Raw genomic sequence first — 17,324 nt, 5'->3', positions numbered from 1 at the left:
ATTTGGAATGAGGATAAGAATTAACCTAATAGAAGGCCTCCTATGCACAAAGTACTGTGCTAAATAAGCTTTCCACATGCATTATCTATTTTGATCCTTATATCCTCCCTAGGAGGAAGAGACTATTATTTTTGCCATCTTACAGATAAAGGGATGGAGGTTCAGGGAGGTTAAGTCCAGCGCCCAGGGTCACAGAGCTAGGAGGCTGGGGCTGATATCTGAACCCAGGAAATATGATTCTAAAGTCTATGTTCAGAACTGCTGTGTAGGACTGGAAACCCTTCATGGTAAGGAAGAAAGCTACACTACAGCACCTTATTTCACTAACAGTTTTTTAGAATTAGATTTCTAAGTTGAAAAGGATGAACAGTCACACACTTCTTAATTCTGGTACTTAATAAACCTCTCTATACAGCATAGAAAAATATATATCTATATATGATTTATGAATTATATATGATTATATCTGTATATATGATTACATCTATACTATATATCTAATCTCTCTCCATATATTTGTATGTATGTGTGTATATATATATGTGTATATATATATACACACACACATACACACACACATAAAATGCCTCCACAATCTACAGGGGCCTTGTGGCCACTGCAGTCTTCTAGCGGTGTGGTTGCAGAACTGTTTAAGTTATAGCAACCATCTATATAATTTTCCTGCATAGACACCAGCCACTTCAGAGAGGGAATATCCTTTCAGACAGTTGGAGTTTCCCTAAGTGTATCAAAGAGGGCCCAGAAAAATTCCTAGAAATATTAAGAAAATTACCCCCTCCCCTCTCAGACGGAGCGAAAACAATTATGATTCTATTAATAAGCTGCATGGGTTACTACCATCAATGACTTGACAAGCGTGATCATTTCAAGTTTCTAGCACAACCTCTACAATAAATAAAACCTGGCAAGTAGAAACTATAACTTATATCATTTTGAAATAAAGAAGCTGTTGTATTGTAATTGCTATTCCAGTGAATCTAACACTGGTTATATTTGTGTGTCTATATGTTTATGTACACATGCGTTTATCTTATACAGACATGAATTTATTTATGGCAAATATGGCAAATGACATATGGCAAAATTTCATTTCTCTAGAATGGTGCTTGGATTAGTACATCTTTTAGATAACTGAAGGTTAATTAACTTGTGAAACTTTAAAATTTGGGCCATTGTGATAGTAAAAATATATACATTTTACAAAGTGCTAAGTGCTCTAAAGTGTTAGTGGTTATCAATATAAAAAAGTCCCAGAGTTTCCTATGAGCACCTGTTCTCTCAGGGATGGGGATGTCTGCTGTTTCTGAAAATAATGGCTTGGAGGACAGGGCAAGAGGCTGGGGCAGGCCCAGAGATGTGTTGTTAAAATGCTCTGTGACCTTTGACAGATCACCCTCTCTGAACCTCAGTTTCCTCATCCGTGACATGGGAGAGGTTTGGAATAGATGACATCTAAAGCTTCTCTTCACTGAGATGACGGATTTTGAAGTTACCCAGATGACTTCAGCAATTTCTGCTAAGAGTGTGTTCTAAGTCATGGCAAAATGGACATCCTAAATGGAAAGAAGTTGTTTCTGGCGGCCGGAGATGACAGTGGATTCCAGCAAGCAGCCCTGGCCCAACACTTCCACTGTCTTCAGAGCATTCTGACATTTGGAATCATCCATGACCTACTGTTTCCTTCTTGCTTAATATAACACTAACATTTTTTTTTTTAAAGCAATGGCTCTTTTGGGCAAATAATGTTAGGGACCCTCAGGAGTAACCAGCAAATGAGAAAAAAACGAAAACACTTTCAGAACATGCATTTGTTTCCCCCTCAATGCTGATTCTCTGTAAAAGGCTGTTTCTGTGATTTCAACATTTACAATGAACTGAACAGCAACAGAGCGACCGTTTTTATAGAACTTTAAAAAATAATACAGATACAAGAAATGGAATTAAAAATGTTGTGCCCTGCCTGCTGAATGTAGCTTTGAAAAATATAAGAATATGATGCTACCCTAAACAACGACCCATATTCCAGTTTAGTTGGTTTAAAATTTTAATTGCGAAGATCAGCTCAGACGATCAGGCTTATAATTAGAGATGGTCTCATAGAGAATGAGAGAGTGTTCTAGATCCACAGCATTGCTTCCTACAAGCCGGCCATGCATTTTTAATGAACCACTTGCTGAGTACCTCTGGGGAGAAAATTATGCTTACTGCTACATTAAAAGTAATGAGAAAAACAGAAGTAAATTACAGCGTCTTCTTAAATATTAAATGACAAAAAAAGTTAAAGGAACATCAGTGGGCATATTTTATTCCTTTCTGGATATGCATGTGAATTCTATTAATGCAAAAAAAAAAAAAAAAGAGGCTGGATTTTGTGGAGGATGTCAGATTTTCAGAAGACAAAGAGTTAAAAGGTGGCCTAGGAAGAAAAGGCCCGTGTGAATACGCGCCTCAATTAACCATTAAGCATTTATTGGGCCTTTAACCAAATGCCTCTTCTTACCCCCATAACCATCTCCACTACACTTCGCTAGTTTAGGAAGGGAACTGGGGGCTTGTTACCTGAAGGCTTTTGGGGGACAAAGATCTTGAGCTCCTCATGGAAACAATTTAACAAGAATCCTCCGGGATAACAGTCACTGACACTCCTTGAGCCTTTGCATGTTCTAGGCACCAAATCTGATGCTTTACACGCGTATCCTCGTGCCTTACCTGCCCTTTGAAAAAGGTTCTCTTGTGGTCCCCGTTTTAGAGATGAGGACACAGGTCTAAAGGGGGTCAGACTCTTGCCCAAGGTCAAGCTGAGACTAGAGTTCATAACTATGTAAATTACAGTCTACCCTGGAAATCACGAGAAAGGGCGGGAAAGGCTGGACATATCCACAGCTCATGCCATTCTTCGTATACGAGGTGCCCTGGCACAGACCTTCGGTTGCTTGGTTCCATGGCCTTTGTCTCTTGAGCTGGGTTGAATCTCTACATCCCTATCAGGCTCAGCTGCAGTTCTCAATGGTGAGTGACCTGGTCCTTAGGGGGTGGGGGGCAGGGTGAAGCCAAACAGGTGTCATCCCTGGGAGAGGCTGTGGCGCCGTGTACGCGTGTGGTTCACATCGGCTGACAAGTTTTTGTTTTGGTCACCTCTCCCGCACATTTTAATCTGGACACAATTACAGTCCATTCTGGGAAGGGATAAAGGGGATTAGCATTTGTGAGGTCAGCTCTGACAGTGTCCCTTTGTGGGACAATGGGCTCCTGACCTCGATCAACTTCTCTCTGCTGGGTGAAGAGCAGGCTATCTGCGGCACTCTTGGCACACACTTCAGAGAGCTGGAAAAAGAAGGGAAGCGAGCCTCTGGACTCTTTATCTCAGGAGATTACTGAAGTCGGCGACGTGCCAGTTGGATGAGGTTTTATGAATTGGTGTCTTCCCCCAATTTTCTTGGAAGTGAGAGGGAAGGAATATCATCAATGCTACCGGCATCCAAATAGGACTGAGGTCATCTTGCATTTAGCGCTTACGACGTGCTTTGCAAGTGTCAACTGTCACACCTCACAACCACGTTACGGGTTTACGATCGCCTTTTCCAGATGGGGAGGCTGGAGCCCAGCAAGGTGGTCACTTGCCCAAGGCCACTCAGCTTTTTATGTAGGGGAGTTGGGGGATCTGAGCCTCAAGCCCTTTCTTCACTGGGTGGCCCCTACCAGCTGCTGTCATCTCAGTAACGATGCTCCCAAACACCTTTGATGGCCCAGGAAAGACTTCATTTAGCTACAGGTGAGGACCTCCTGGTTTACAAAGGCTGGCAGACACCAGAAGAGGTCATCCGGATAATTCTAACATCTTTTCCCCCAACAGACAGTCTTTGGCTGGGGGTCGGTTTAGGAGCAGCTGTAGTTTTTTCTGGAAGCAGGAGGGTGGCCTAGTGACAGCTGGCCCTCCCGGCTTGTGATTCTAGGATTCTGCTTCCCTACTTGGGGATGCAAATGCAGGCGTCTGGGTCACAAAGGCAGTGCTCGGATTTCTGGTGTGAGGGCCCCCCCCACCTTGGAAAAGTTAGCTATTGTTTTCTGTATTTCTGTTAGAAGTTTGGAGAGATGCTGAGATAAGCATAACAAGCCTCTTAGGACAATAAGCTTGTGTCCCCAGGTTTTATTTTTTCTTAAAAAAGATGGTTAAGAAATACCTGCAAAACTCGACAGAAAAAATGCCTACCTCTAGACTAAAGTTAGAAACGCGTGAAGGGAATTTTTCTGTCTTTTCCAACAGTTCGTAAAAAGGTGGAGATACAGGGTCTCCAAGATACTGCTTGCTCTGCTGTAAGAATACCCCTCTTTTGGAGATAGGGCCAGCGTTTGACAGGTTACCCAGTGGCTTCTACTAGATGTAACAAGCACTCCAAGAGGCCTTTCAGAGGAGTCACCCTTTGCTCCATTACTGTTTCCCTAGAGTTGACAAACCCTAGAGCTGAGACAGATCAGGGCGCAGCCTCGGAGAGTTGCAGCTCCAGGCACCTTGAGCGTGACCTAGTGCATCCCCCGTCTTGCGGATAAGGAGACCGAGGCACAAGGAGGTGGCTTTTTAAGATTCCCCCGTCTGTTACTAGCAGAGCTGAGCCCAGGACATAAGTGACTAAAGACACTTTTCAGTCTCCACCGTCTGGAAGACGGTCTGCCCTGCTTCGATGTGATTTTGAGAGTACCCTGCCTGGTGACATTTGTTAAAAAATATAGCTGAGCATGTTTTCAGGGACAAGGAGAGCTGTGAGGATGGAAGGATACAGGAGCACATAGGGGCTCACACAGAACAAGTGAGCGACAACAGCTCCTCATAACGGCAGAATTAGGAAGACAGTGAAGGGGCTTCCCTGGTGGCGCAGTGGTTGAGAGTCCGCCTACCGATGCGGGGGACGCGGGTTCATGCCCCGGTCTGGGAATATCCCACATGCCGCGGAGCAGCTGGGCCCGTGAGCCATGGCCGCTGAGCCTGCGCGTCCGGAGCCTGTGCTCCGCAACGGGAGAGGCCACAACAGTGAGAGGCCCGCGTACCGCAAAAAAAAAAAAAAAAAAAAAAAAAAAGACGACGGTGACCTGACACTGAAGCACTGCCTAAAAAACTATTCCGGATTTCCCTGGCGGTCCAGTGGTTAGGACTCCAGTCTTCCACTGCAGGGAAACAAGCAAACCTATTCCAAGTTAGCAGTTAAAGAATCGAAGTCCTCTGGCCAGTTAAACACTTCCTAACATAAATACACATGCACGTTCATAAACATGCCGCTTGGGCTTTTCGGAAGGCACCTACCTCACTGTTGGCGCTTTCGACGAACGACCCCCCGAACATGGCAGCCATCCACTTGCAGCTGCAGATCAGCAGCGGTTTGTGGGCACTGATGGCTCCGTCGTCCAACTTAAATGTCACATCTGCCCAAGGATGGAGGAAGCACAAGTGTGAGCCAACCTCCCCGAGAAACTTCCACCCACGCGCCTCAGCCTACATCTCTCGTCTTCTCTCCTCCATACCTTTAAGCACTGATGTTGTGTCCACCCCTCCCCAACCTCCCCGGCACCCCCCGACCCTCCGCCTTGGGCACACCCAATTCTCACCGTGTCCTCCGAGGATTAAGGAGTAAGCAGTTAAAATTACACAAAGGGTCACAACACAAATTCTCTGAACCATAAAGTAACGTAAAGGAGAGGAATATTTTTTCAGCCTTATATTTGAAAAATTTCAAACATAGAGAACAGTGGAAAGAATAGTACAACGCCAACTTGCTTTTCACATGCTTAACATTTTGTCATGTTTGCCTTAGCGATATATATATTTATATATTTTACATTTATGTAGACTTTTTAACAGCATGATACTTCACTCCTAACTACTTTATTAATAAAGAATTTTCTAAAAATAAGAACATTCTCCTAGATAACCATACCATTATTATTTTTAGGAAAATTAGGAATAATTCCCTAATATCATCCATTATCTAGTTCATATTCAAATTTTTCTAATTACCCCCAATTGTATTTTATAGTTTGTTTGTTTGTTTTTTTAAACAGAATCCAATTGAAGCTCCCACACTGTATTTGGTTAATATACCTCTGTAGTAGGGAAAGGGAGATTTCATCACGTTCACTTAAGGTCTATGGTTTACTTTACTGTGGGTTTGTGACATTTCTTAACTTTCAAGACTGCTTCTGTACCATGACGGTCAGTGTCTGGAGTAAACATTACGCAAAGCTTCAAAATTAATGAACAGATTCAGCTACCCCCTATTACATGTATATTACCATGACAGGCATTATGAAAGAGAAAGAAAAATACAAGTATCCCTGTAAATAGAAGTCAGGAAGTCAAAGGTTTACAATGAAACATACACAGAGAGGACAATTACAGAACAAAAACGGCACAAGCCTGTAAGATAGGACAAGCATGGGCCAGTCGCCCGTCTTGGATACAGGCCACCAGGGTGCTTAAGCAATTACATAAGGGCGCTGTGGGCAGCCCTTGGCACAGTTATCAAAGACAACGAAGGGGCAGGAAGGATACAGATGAGCAGGGTAAAGGAGGGTGAGAAGTGAAAGGAGAGGGATTAGAGACAGATGACGCTTTCCAGGTGGGAATGCAGAGGGTCACCGAAATGGCCTCAAGGATTTCAGTGGCCTGGGGAACAAAGGCCACCGATTTTTGTCATGGGTGTGTGCCGAAGGGTCAAAACAGACTTGATCAGGGAAGGAATCCTGAAGGGCAGTTGTGAGCATCAAACCGACTGGCTGAGGCTCACGGGTAGCTCGACCTACCCTTGAGGAGCGCTGTGACAGCACGGGCCTTTAGGGGGCAGCTTGCGTTCAAATCCTGGCTCAGTCATTTACTACCTGTGCAACCGTGGGCCAGTTACCTAACCTCTGTCCCTCCGTTTCCCCACCTGCAAAACGGAGATCATCAGGTTTAACCCTCAAGTCTGTGAGAATGAAATAAGCAAAATACGTGGAACTTGGGTACGTGGGGGAAGAGTACTTACGTACGCTAGTGACGGTTACCCTTCCCCTCCTCGTGTCTGGCTAACGTTTGATCAAAGGCAACCAGAGGTATCGATGACTTTGCCATTGGACCCACTCACCTGAGAACGTCCCCTTGCTGAGACACTCTTTTATCCGGTTGGCTTTCCGGACGTGAAACGCTTTCGTAATCTCCTGGTTCATGAAGGCTTCCTTGTTCATGATGTTCTCCACCATCATCCTCAAATCAAACATCTCTAGGACCTCTGCGATCTGAGCCAGACCCACCAGATCCTTTTCCTTTTCATCCAGTTGCCCCGTATAGAGAAACTGGAGCAGGGTCCGGAAAGGGCCTGTCTGGACGGATGGGTCCATCCTGACCACAGTCATGGGGCCCACCCGCTTCGAAATGGGGTTGACCTGCATCTCCTTGTGCATGGCAACGAAGCCCTTACTCCAGCCTGACAGGGTCTGTGTCTCCGCCGCTGAGCCCTCGGCCTCCAGCCCCGGGGTCTCCTGCTGGGACAGGTTCTGGCTTGAGGACGTCCACTGATCGGCCTGAGGTGTCCTTGGGGTGCCCTCCTCCCTCTCCTCATCTGGATCAAGACTCAGGGGCCGCCCCTGGAAATCCCTGCTCTGCTTCTCTTGCTCACAGGCTCCTTCGCTCCAATGGGGGGTTTCTTCACATTCCATTAAAAAGAGATCATAAAATTTGGAAGAGGAGGTAGCGAGGTAAATCCGGTGTGCGAAGATCTGCTCCTGGTCCTGGAGGATGAACAGGACGTCAGCGCACAGAGGATTGTCCAGTAAACAGGCGGCTTCATTCGTCCCCGTGGAGGGACATTCTGGAACTTTGATGACCGGTGGAGGGGCTTTTGGAGGTAGGAATGGTGCCTGAAGTAAAGGTTTCTGGACTTTCTTTAGGTGGGATTTCCAGAACTGCAGGTGCCGGCGGGAAATGAGGGCGGCTCGGATTGCATTGTCAAACACATCCTTGATTCCGAACTGGTCAAATACGCTTGTTTCGTAGTAGGGTATGCCCAGTTCCTTTGCAACCTCTCGGCCTTTTTCTGGGGGCAAAATATCCCCTCTCTTTATGGGCCTGAAATAGAATACTTTAAAAATTAGAATCAGTCTTCTTTCAGGAAAGAAAATAGTAACCAGGGCCTATCTAAGCACCTACATGGATTATACATTTAAAATCCTATTCAGGCTTTTAACCAGACTCTTGAAAAATCTACCAACCTCAAGACTTGCAAATATAAAGGACTTACGACTGCAGGAAAAAAAAAAAAGTGCTTCTGGTAGTAACAACAGTAACTCAAGTATCAGCCATTTGCTAGCTATGTGATCCTGGACAAGTTACTTAACCTCTTTAAGCCTTGGTTTTCCCATCTGTAAAATAGGAAGAATAATAGTGAGTACTTGCATCTCAAAGGACGATTGGAAGGTTTAAATGAGATATTTGCCCAGCATAGTACCTGTTCCACAGTAAGCGCTTGAGACATGTCGGCTGTTATCATCATTGCCACCATCATCTGCATCATTTTCATTATTATCCCCTTATGCTTACATTTTGCTGTATACCTTAAAAATCAATCCATAGTCATTTTCTCACTTGAGTCTCAGAGCAACTCTATGGCTATTATATTTGTTCTACATTCTGAAGAAACTGAGGCAGAGAGGTTAAAGGGTTTACCTAAGGTCACATTTGCAAGTTGCTGAGAGACCTTTCGTAAGCAATGAGAGTCTAGAACTCCCTGGTTCTAGACTAAATGGTCCATGTCCGACAGCTCGTTAAGTCTCCTCTATTAGGTGTGTGAGCCTTATTTCATATCTCACCGCTTCTCTTTACTTCCACACCCTTCAGTCAGGCCCTCATCATCTTTTGCCTGGACTAGTACATAAGCCTCTGAACTCGTCTTTCTTCAGATTCTCCACATTTTCTCTCACAGTGCTCACTGTTGCACGAAAATTCCTCACATAATGCAAGTATGACTTAGCCGCAGTTCTTTAAAAAAACTTCCTCTGGTTCCACAGAGCCCATGGAATAAAGTCTACAGCCTTTAGACCGGCACACAAGGCCCGTTTACAATCTAATCGAAACCCAGGAAGCCAAATGTCTGGAAGCAGTACTGGCAGAAGAGTGCTGTAATTATGGCATTACCGTGGTCAAGACACAGATGGATTCCAGAATGTAGGCAAGATGGGATCTGTCGTTATACTCTTCACACACACATCCTTGGTTCTGAGACACACTCTTAGGAGATGATCTTCCTAAATAAATATTTGGCTTCCGAGACCAAGGGTGATGTGTGTGACAGGCACCGGCCTTAGGAACAATAAGAATACTGGGTAGAATTTGGATTTGAGGACCTAGATGGAAAACTGCAGCTTGTTGTAAAGGCGGAAGGGAAGTGCAGAGAGGGAGAAGGGTTAACTTCATCACAAACTGATGAATCTCTTTAAGGCTTAGCTCAGATGCCACCTCCTTCATCAAATCTCAGAACTGCCTATGGAAAGGACTGTCCCCTGGAGCTCTGTAACTCCCCAGGCCTCCGCACATCCACGGTGTGAGGCCCGACTATCCTAACCTTTGAAACAGAAAGTTCCGGGGCCAGGGGCTACTCTCTCATTTGCCCAGAGTCCTCTTTCCCTCTACGTGGCTTACGATATTCAATTCCTAGTCCTTGCATTTAAGAATAGAAGGAACATGAATTGTTTTCAGAACATTCATCCAAGACATACCTAGAACATCAGAAATTATCTCAACAAAGTATCATTTGCTTTTGCTGTGAGAGCATAAAAACTTGTATCTGTATAAAATTTTCTAACAACCCTATTAAGGCAAGTACCTGCCTCGAAGGAAGGTATTAATATCAACATTTTGGGAAAAGCTATGCTCACCAGCAAAAAACGGAGTTAAGCATAAAACGTATAAAATTATTTTTTAAAAGAGAATATTGAAGGAGCACAGCTTTTGGAAAAACTCTTATTCCATGCCCCCGCCACCAAGATTGGTATCCACATTTTATACAGACTGAAACAAACTCTCCTTCAAGTTGTAGTTTAAACGTGTGACGCTCTAAACATATCACCACTAGAGCCATTTGAAAAGCAGTTTTGCAAACATAGGTCTATGTAATTTTTTAAAACTTGACACTGCCAACTTGGGAATGAAATACTCTCAGAGGTTGGATGGAGGAAAATGAGAAGATTAAAAACACCTGGATAGGGCTTCCCTGGTGGCGCAGTGGTTGAGAGTCCGCCTGCCGATGCAGGGAACACGGGTTCGTGTCCCGGTCTGGGAAGATTCCACACGTCGCGGAGCGGCTGGGCCCGTGAGCCTTGGCCACTGAGCCTGCGCGTCCGGAGCCTGTGCTCCGCAACGGGAGAGGCCACAGCAGTGAGAGGCCCGCGTACCGCAAAACAAAACAAAACAAAACAAAACAAACACACACCTGGATATATGTGTTTGCATGAACCTGATGTTCCTGGGGGCAAGAATTGTGGCTGATGGCTCTGAATGTCAGTTAACTTTACTATAATATAATTTCCGGAAAGACATTATTATGAGTAGCTAACATTTTGTTTACTACTTTACAAAGTTCAAAGCACTTTTATACACTCCATATCATAATTAGAGAACTCACTTCAATCGCTGGTCAACCATTTTACAAAAATGGGTTCCTGCCTAAGAGGTGAGAGGGGTCAGGGACACACACCCCTTCCTCATGTTCAACAAGCAAACCTAAAGCATATGGCTGACCGATGGGGCCCCAGAGCCACTGAAGAACAGAACACAAGGCTACAGAGACATCTGCTACCTCTAAATTTTAATTTGGCCGGCACAGGGAAACACTGAGTCCCTCGGCTTACCTTGCTAAAGGGCGTCTGGCTCTATTAACAGCCTCGAGATCGGCATAGCGGAGATCTAGCTGGCAGCCAACTAGAACAACAGGTGTGCGAGGGCAAAAGTGCTTGATTTCTTGATACCACATCGTTTTCACATGATTTAGGGAATTGGGATTAGCGATCGAAAAACAGAGGACCACAACGTCGGACCTAAAAGGAAATCACACAAGAAGCTGTATTGTGCCTTTTAACTTGTATTTTCTCTTTTATCATTATGGTTCCTCCCCTCCCCCATCCATCTAATGCCATATCATGTCACAGTTTAAAAAAAAAAAAAGACCAGATATTAAAATACATCTTGGTGTCATGCAAACAGCCCATTAAGCCTCCACATTCCAGCACCCACACAGCCTGAGTTCATTTCCATGTTGCACTGCAGAAGGGTTTCCAATGACGTTATTTTACAGTACGGATGGGTTATCCAAACTAGACTCAGGTCTGGAACCACCACATGCTGAACTATTTCTGTTCATCACAAGAAATAGTTTCAAGATAAAAGAAAATAATAAAAAAATACCATTTACCACTGTAAACAGAAAGGTGATGATGACTCAATGAGATAAAGCAAACAGTTTACGCATTACAAAAAAATGTAACAGGTATTTGCTGTACAGGGTCGGCAAATACACAGAAGGATTTCTGCCCTTCTTCTCCCTTAAGCACACATGGAGAGAGCACAACCACTTATCTTTTTCTGAAAAGGAAAAGTCCTGAACTTGCAGGAATTTCGACTTTTTGCTAGGTGTAAGGCAAGAAGGTAGTATTTAACATAAAACTAGCCGGAGTTAGTCAGACGGCTAATAAGATGGATGAGAAAATGTTGGAAGCAGATTTCTCAAATGTGATACATGACACAGAGCAGATATATGGAAAAAAGGAAAATTGTTTTATAGTCAGTTGTGACATAAGGATCTTCCATGTTTTATATAACAACTTATCATTCTAGGAGCCAAAGAACTGTTTTACAAAACAGTTGTCAATTATGGTGTTTGACAGATAACTGCTAAAAGGTATCTTTAATAAGAATTATAAACCATCTTTCTAGGTTCAAATGTGCAGAATGATGACTGTGAAAACATGGAGGCAGAAGAATATAAAGAATAGAAAAAGTTATAACCAAGGATTCAAGACTATTTTGCAGCTATATTCAGAAATAAACTCACAATTTTATTAGATGTTAATTTATTGCCTTTATTGTTTATATAATGAGAAGAATCAAGTCGATGAATCAAAACACCATCTTTTTAAATCATTAATGAGCTTCTCTCCCTACATATCAATGAAGAGAAACAAATATATCCAGGCAACCGTAAAATTTCTAAAAATAATCATTTGCAATGCAGCAAACTGCAGGGTGCTTACATTAAATGTAATTCACAAGTTGAGTATTTAAATTTATATCCAAGAAAAACTGCACCAGACCACGACAAGTAGAGGGGAAAATCCTGACAGTAAAATATTTACTAATTATAAAAGAGGACCCTAGGACTCAAAGCAGATGAGTGTATTAATCTGCATGTTTAAAATGCCCTTGAAATAAAGATCTTATCAAAGATTCTTGGGTACTGGAAAATATAATGGGTGTAAAAATATGCATAACTATATAAATGAAAGGGAAGCATGTCTTGTCTTTGGGATTCTGATTTAGTTAGCAGAATATTCTGTGCACAGCCTCACTTCTAATCAGCATAAATAATAGTATCCAGTAAAGTCAAGAATGCTTTGAATGTTACATTTTTTAGGAGCTGAGTTTTCTATTATTCATAATCCTATTTATATAGGATATCTGATGCAGCTCTGCTGTAAGCTTCAGCCTGATCGTAAAATAAAGCTGCTAAGAATTCTGCACAGTGAGAATAATATGGCAGGATCTCAGGTTCCGAATCACAGGGAAGGAATTGAGAAAACTTATCCACCACCTAAATGTGGAACAGTACATATTGATATATGTATAAATTTTTTTCTGATTGGTGCCTTCTATTTCCATATTAAGGCACATGGCTATAAAGAAAATCATTCTCAGAGTTGAATTTATATGACAGACATGTAGCAAAATGTCAATTCTGCTATCTAATTTTATGATACAGCATGTGAGGTTCTGAAATCAGAACTAGCTCTGTTGCCAAGGTTACCGTGATAACACTCATGCCACTGAACCTATACTAGTTTCTCTCCAGATGACCCGTAAACAAGTACAGACAGGACCTTGGGGGCTGGAAAAAATGGCATCTCCTGATGATAGCAGCACAATGCCATTGCACAATACACGTCCGGAGGGCCCAACTTCTAACTATGGCACGTCAATATCTCAGTGCATGAAATGCTGTTGGAAAGCCAGAAAAATAATTCAATGCTCTGTAAATATTTTGCCTCAAAAGGATGATAGTTAAAGAGAAGAGGCTGTACTGAGAGCAACGCTACCTCTGCAGCGAAAATAACTTGAGTCAAAATTCTATTTGCATCCTTGGAATAAAGTTATTCTTTTTCCTTTTTTGAAATGCATGTTTAGATGCTATGGGAATCTGTCCCCATGATTTTACATTAAAAGTAGTTTAAAAATTAGATCATATTTTATCTACCAACCTGCTTAAATGTCTTTAACCCTTGTTGATTTAAATACAAATTCAAGTTAAGAAACATTATGTACAGAGGCCTGCCATACGAATGTAGTGTTCTAAACCTGATTTTAAGCAAAAGCCTGAGAATCAATGGCCATAGGGACAGAGCTATAGAAAGACGCTGCTTTGACATATTCCTTCGCATCCCAGCATTCTTTTCTAATTCCTAATTCTCAACACATCAGGATCCTCTGTGATATAAACACCTATATAATCAAGTAGCTATTTTGAGAATGCCATTTATTCCCTCTAGATTTTGAGCCATTTTTCTATCTGGTCAAAGAGGCACAAGACCTGCAGCTAAGAATACCTCCAGCTTTAGGCAGAATTCCAAGGAGCTAGAGATACTAAATAACTTTTAATCAAAACATTCATTCCTGGGTGGAGACTGTTCAATGTCTGACACAAGCTGGTGTTTAAAAATGCCATTCCTGTGAAAGATAAAAAGAAAAAGGCAAGTTCTAGCATTTCTGCTTCTCTGGGCTCTGTTACACTTTTTTACTTTGAAGAGTTGAGTTTAAAAATAATTGGGAGGGGGAGGTGTGATGAGGACATTCTCACAGATTAGGCAGCAGAGTTGGCCTAGAAGTGACCTCAGGGTTCCTATTTCAGCTGTAAAAAGAATCTGATGGGATTTAAGTGGAGTCCTACAGCCATTTGGAGTAGAAAGCACGAGAATTCGAGAATGCACAGGCAAAGCACGTAGGAGACAAAACTCTAAACTCCAGAACTTGAATACTGAGAAGGGTAGGAAAGGTTTGGATTTTTTTGGACTGGGCTAAGTGGCTTTATTAAAGAAAGCCAGGATTACAAAGGATTTTAGAGTGTTGCTGGCCTATGAATGTTTATTTTTTGGAGAAAAATGTGATTTATTGTTTCTAAGGGGAAAATATCAATATAAAAGTTTCACTAGGGTACAGACGCATCAAATAATGCCCATGAAATAATGTTTTGATTAGACAAGTGAAAAACAATCCAAAGTAAATCTATGTGTTGAAACAATTGCGGATCTCTAGCTTCATGGAGGGGTGGGACCAGAGAGAGACCTAGTCAGCCCCAAAATGCTTGAGCTGATAAAGCCAACCTCAGTTGTAGCAGTTCTTCTTCAGATATTAAACAAACAGAAAAGCATATTTTTTTCAGCTATCTTTCAAGGAGAACACTGGCCAAAGATAGCATGTGAAAGATTGGCAGAGATATTTGGATAACATAAGGTGTGCATGCAAAGTTGGGACCAATCTTTGTTGGAGGATTACAGAAAACAAAATCTGAAAATAGTGCATCATACCCACATACCTTGGCCCGGGATAGACATTTTAAAAAGTGTACTTTATTCATTACACTCTTTAGTATGTATGGCGATGGGCGTAGAGTGAAATTTTTTTTATGTGAAGTCTTTAAAGAATAGATTGAAATTAAATACATGGCGGATTTTCCTTTTAAGGTAATAATATGTGTATATATACATTTTTTTTTTCTTTTTCAAGCTAGACTTTAAACATTAAATGCCACATATTTTCATGGCCCGTCTTTATAATATCTACAGTCAAATTAGCAAACTTGGTGGGAAAAGATCAGGGAAGCAAACAGAAGCTAAGTTTATCCTTTGAAGAAGTGATTAAAAAGGGTAGATAGGGCTTCCCTGGTGGCGCAGTGGTTGGGAGTCTGCCTGCCGATGCAGGGGACACGCGTTCGTGCCCCGGTCCGGGAGGATCCCACACGCCGCGGAGCGGCTGGGCCCGTGAGCCATGGCCGCTGAGCCTGCGCGTCCGGAGCCTGTGCTCCGCAACGGGAGAGGCCACAACAGTGAGAGGCCCGCGTACGGCAAAAAATAAAAATAAAATTAAAAAAAAAAAGGTAGATAATCATTATCAAAAATTTGCTGTTAGGAATAAATTTTCTATGTTCTTTCCTATCATAAGCATCAAAAAGATGCTTTCCATCTTTTTAGTTTCTCTTCCCTTTTCTACTTTGCCATCACTGTCCAGCTAAGGAGCCATGGGTCTTGGGTTTTCTTATCTGCTTAGGTGAAAAAAATAATTGCTAAATTATCCTTTATCTAAGTAAGACCAGGCCAACGCGGGCAACATGAAGGATAGTGGATTCCATGCAGTCCTCCAGATAGCTGTGAGCAGGGCATCTGAGGCCCCTTCTCTGGTCTGCCAGTTTTGCTTGGGTCTCTTGCTGATGAATACTTGGTAACCAAGAGTAAGCTACCAATTCTATTTACCTGAGTCTTGCTTGGAAGTATCTCCTTTTTAACATATACTTTTAAGCCTTTCTATGTCACTACAGCCTATTATTATTTCTTTAGTAGACACTACCATATCCTTTATATATTGGTAGAGATCATGATCACATTTCAATGGGTTTCTTTGTCAAGGTACACAAGTCCTCCTCTGGCAAAGACTCAAGTAGGAGTCCCTGACCTCCTTCTCCCCACTGATAACCGGGGTAGCCTCTACGGAAACGTTTTCAAAACCATTCATGTCAGCAATACACCTTTCATGCATATAATCTGACAGCGCTGTGCAAACAGACAGATCAAAACAGCACAAAACAGCTGGGAGCATGGCAGAGAAAAGGAATGTGTAACACGTGGCTTTGGAAAATTTTAGTAGGGGAGCAGCCCGGTGTGTATGAGATGCGGAGGGAGTTGTCAGTGATGGTGAACATAACCACCTGGAGATGAATGGCTGTGTGAGCTCACACTCATGGAGAATGGAGAGGCCTGTAGGGGAGTGCCTGGCAGGGGATCTAGGGAGAGCAGGGCAGTACCATGCAGTGCCCTGGATGTGAGCAGAGAAATCAAGTCCATACTTTACCAATAGCAGTGAGGCTTCTTAAGTACAGATGTTATGTGGGGAAAACTGTGAAAACACCCTGAAATATATCCAGATTGGGGAGTGATTAGCATGCGTAACTATTTCTTCCAAGCCCGTAACTGCATGTTTAGTAGGAAGCAACATTTTAAACCAGACTTCCCCCACCCTCCAAAAATGGGACCAAGCGATGCACACTCTCAAGTGCAGGGAAGCCATGTCAACATCCCACCAAATCCTAAAATAGATAATACTCAAGTCTTAAAAATGGTTGGTTCTGCCATCATAGTGCAAATATCCCAGAAGGCAATGGCCTGACCATATAGAAAGCTGTGGGTTTTCATTTTTTGGAAACCAGCTTTTTTTTAACTTGATATCCCATTTTTCTATCTATGCTCCCTTTAGTGTACAAATCTTCTCTGACTTATAATGGGGTTATGTCCTGATAAACCCATCTAAATTGAAAATATCATAAATCAAAAATGCATTTAATATACTTAACTTACCAAACATCATAGCTTAGTCTCGCCTACCCTAAATGTGCTCAGAACACTTACATTAGCATACAGTTGGGCAACATCTAACAAAAAGCCTATTTTATAATCAAGTATTGCATATCTCATGTAGCTTATAGGACACTGTACTGAATGTGCAGAATGGCTGTCTGGGTACAGAGTGGTTGTAAATGTATCAGTTGTTTACCCTGGTGACTGCGTGGCTCCCTGCCAATGCGCAGCAGCATGAGAGCGTATAGTACCACATTTCGCTAGCCTGGGAAAAGATCAAAATTCAAAGTATGTTTGCTACTGAATGTGTATCGCTTTTGCACCATCGTAAAGTAGAAAAATTGTAAATAGGACTATTATAAGTCAGAGACTGTCTGTATTCTTACACCTCACACAATCATCAGAAGAAGTGGAGTGCATGTGAAATTGGGTGGAGCACAAGTAATTAATTA

At 42.5% G+C, this 17,324-nt stretch overlaps 1 protein-coding gene across 5 annotated transcripts in view; it reads right to left on the bottom strand.

Moving 5' to 3' along the window:
• The window catches only part of RHOBTB1 (Rho related BTB domain containing 1), a 114,824-nt gene that overhangs the window by 10,335 nt on the left and 87,165 nt on the right, over positions 1-17,324 (bottom strand). For 4 of the 5 annotated variants that reach the window (XM_082854373.1, XM_082854372.1, XM_082854371.1 and 1 more), the window contains 3 exons: positions 10,891-11,076; positions 7,134-8,113; positions 5,318-5,436 (listed from right to left, as the gene is read on the bottom strand). In XM_082854373.1, the coding sequence (XP_082710499.1) occupies positions 5,318-5,436; positions 7,134-8,113; positions 10,891-11,076 (1,285 nt within the window). The remainder of the gene's footprint in view (positions 1-5,317; positions 5,437-7,133; positions 8,114-10,890; positions 11,077-17,324) is intronic. The other variant, XM_082854375.1, reaches the window with a different exon arrangement.

Source organism: Leucopleurus acutus (assembly GCF_964270905.1).
Source record: "Leucopleurus acutus genome assembly, chromosome: 14".
Classification (NCBI taxonomy): domain Eukaryota; kingdom Metazoa; phylum Chordata; class Mammalia; order Artiodactyla; family Delphinidae; genus Leucopleurus; species Leucopleurus acutus.
This window is presented reverse-complemented; position numbering and strand designations above follow the sequence as displayed.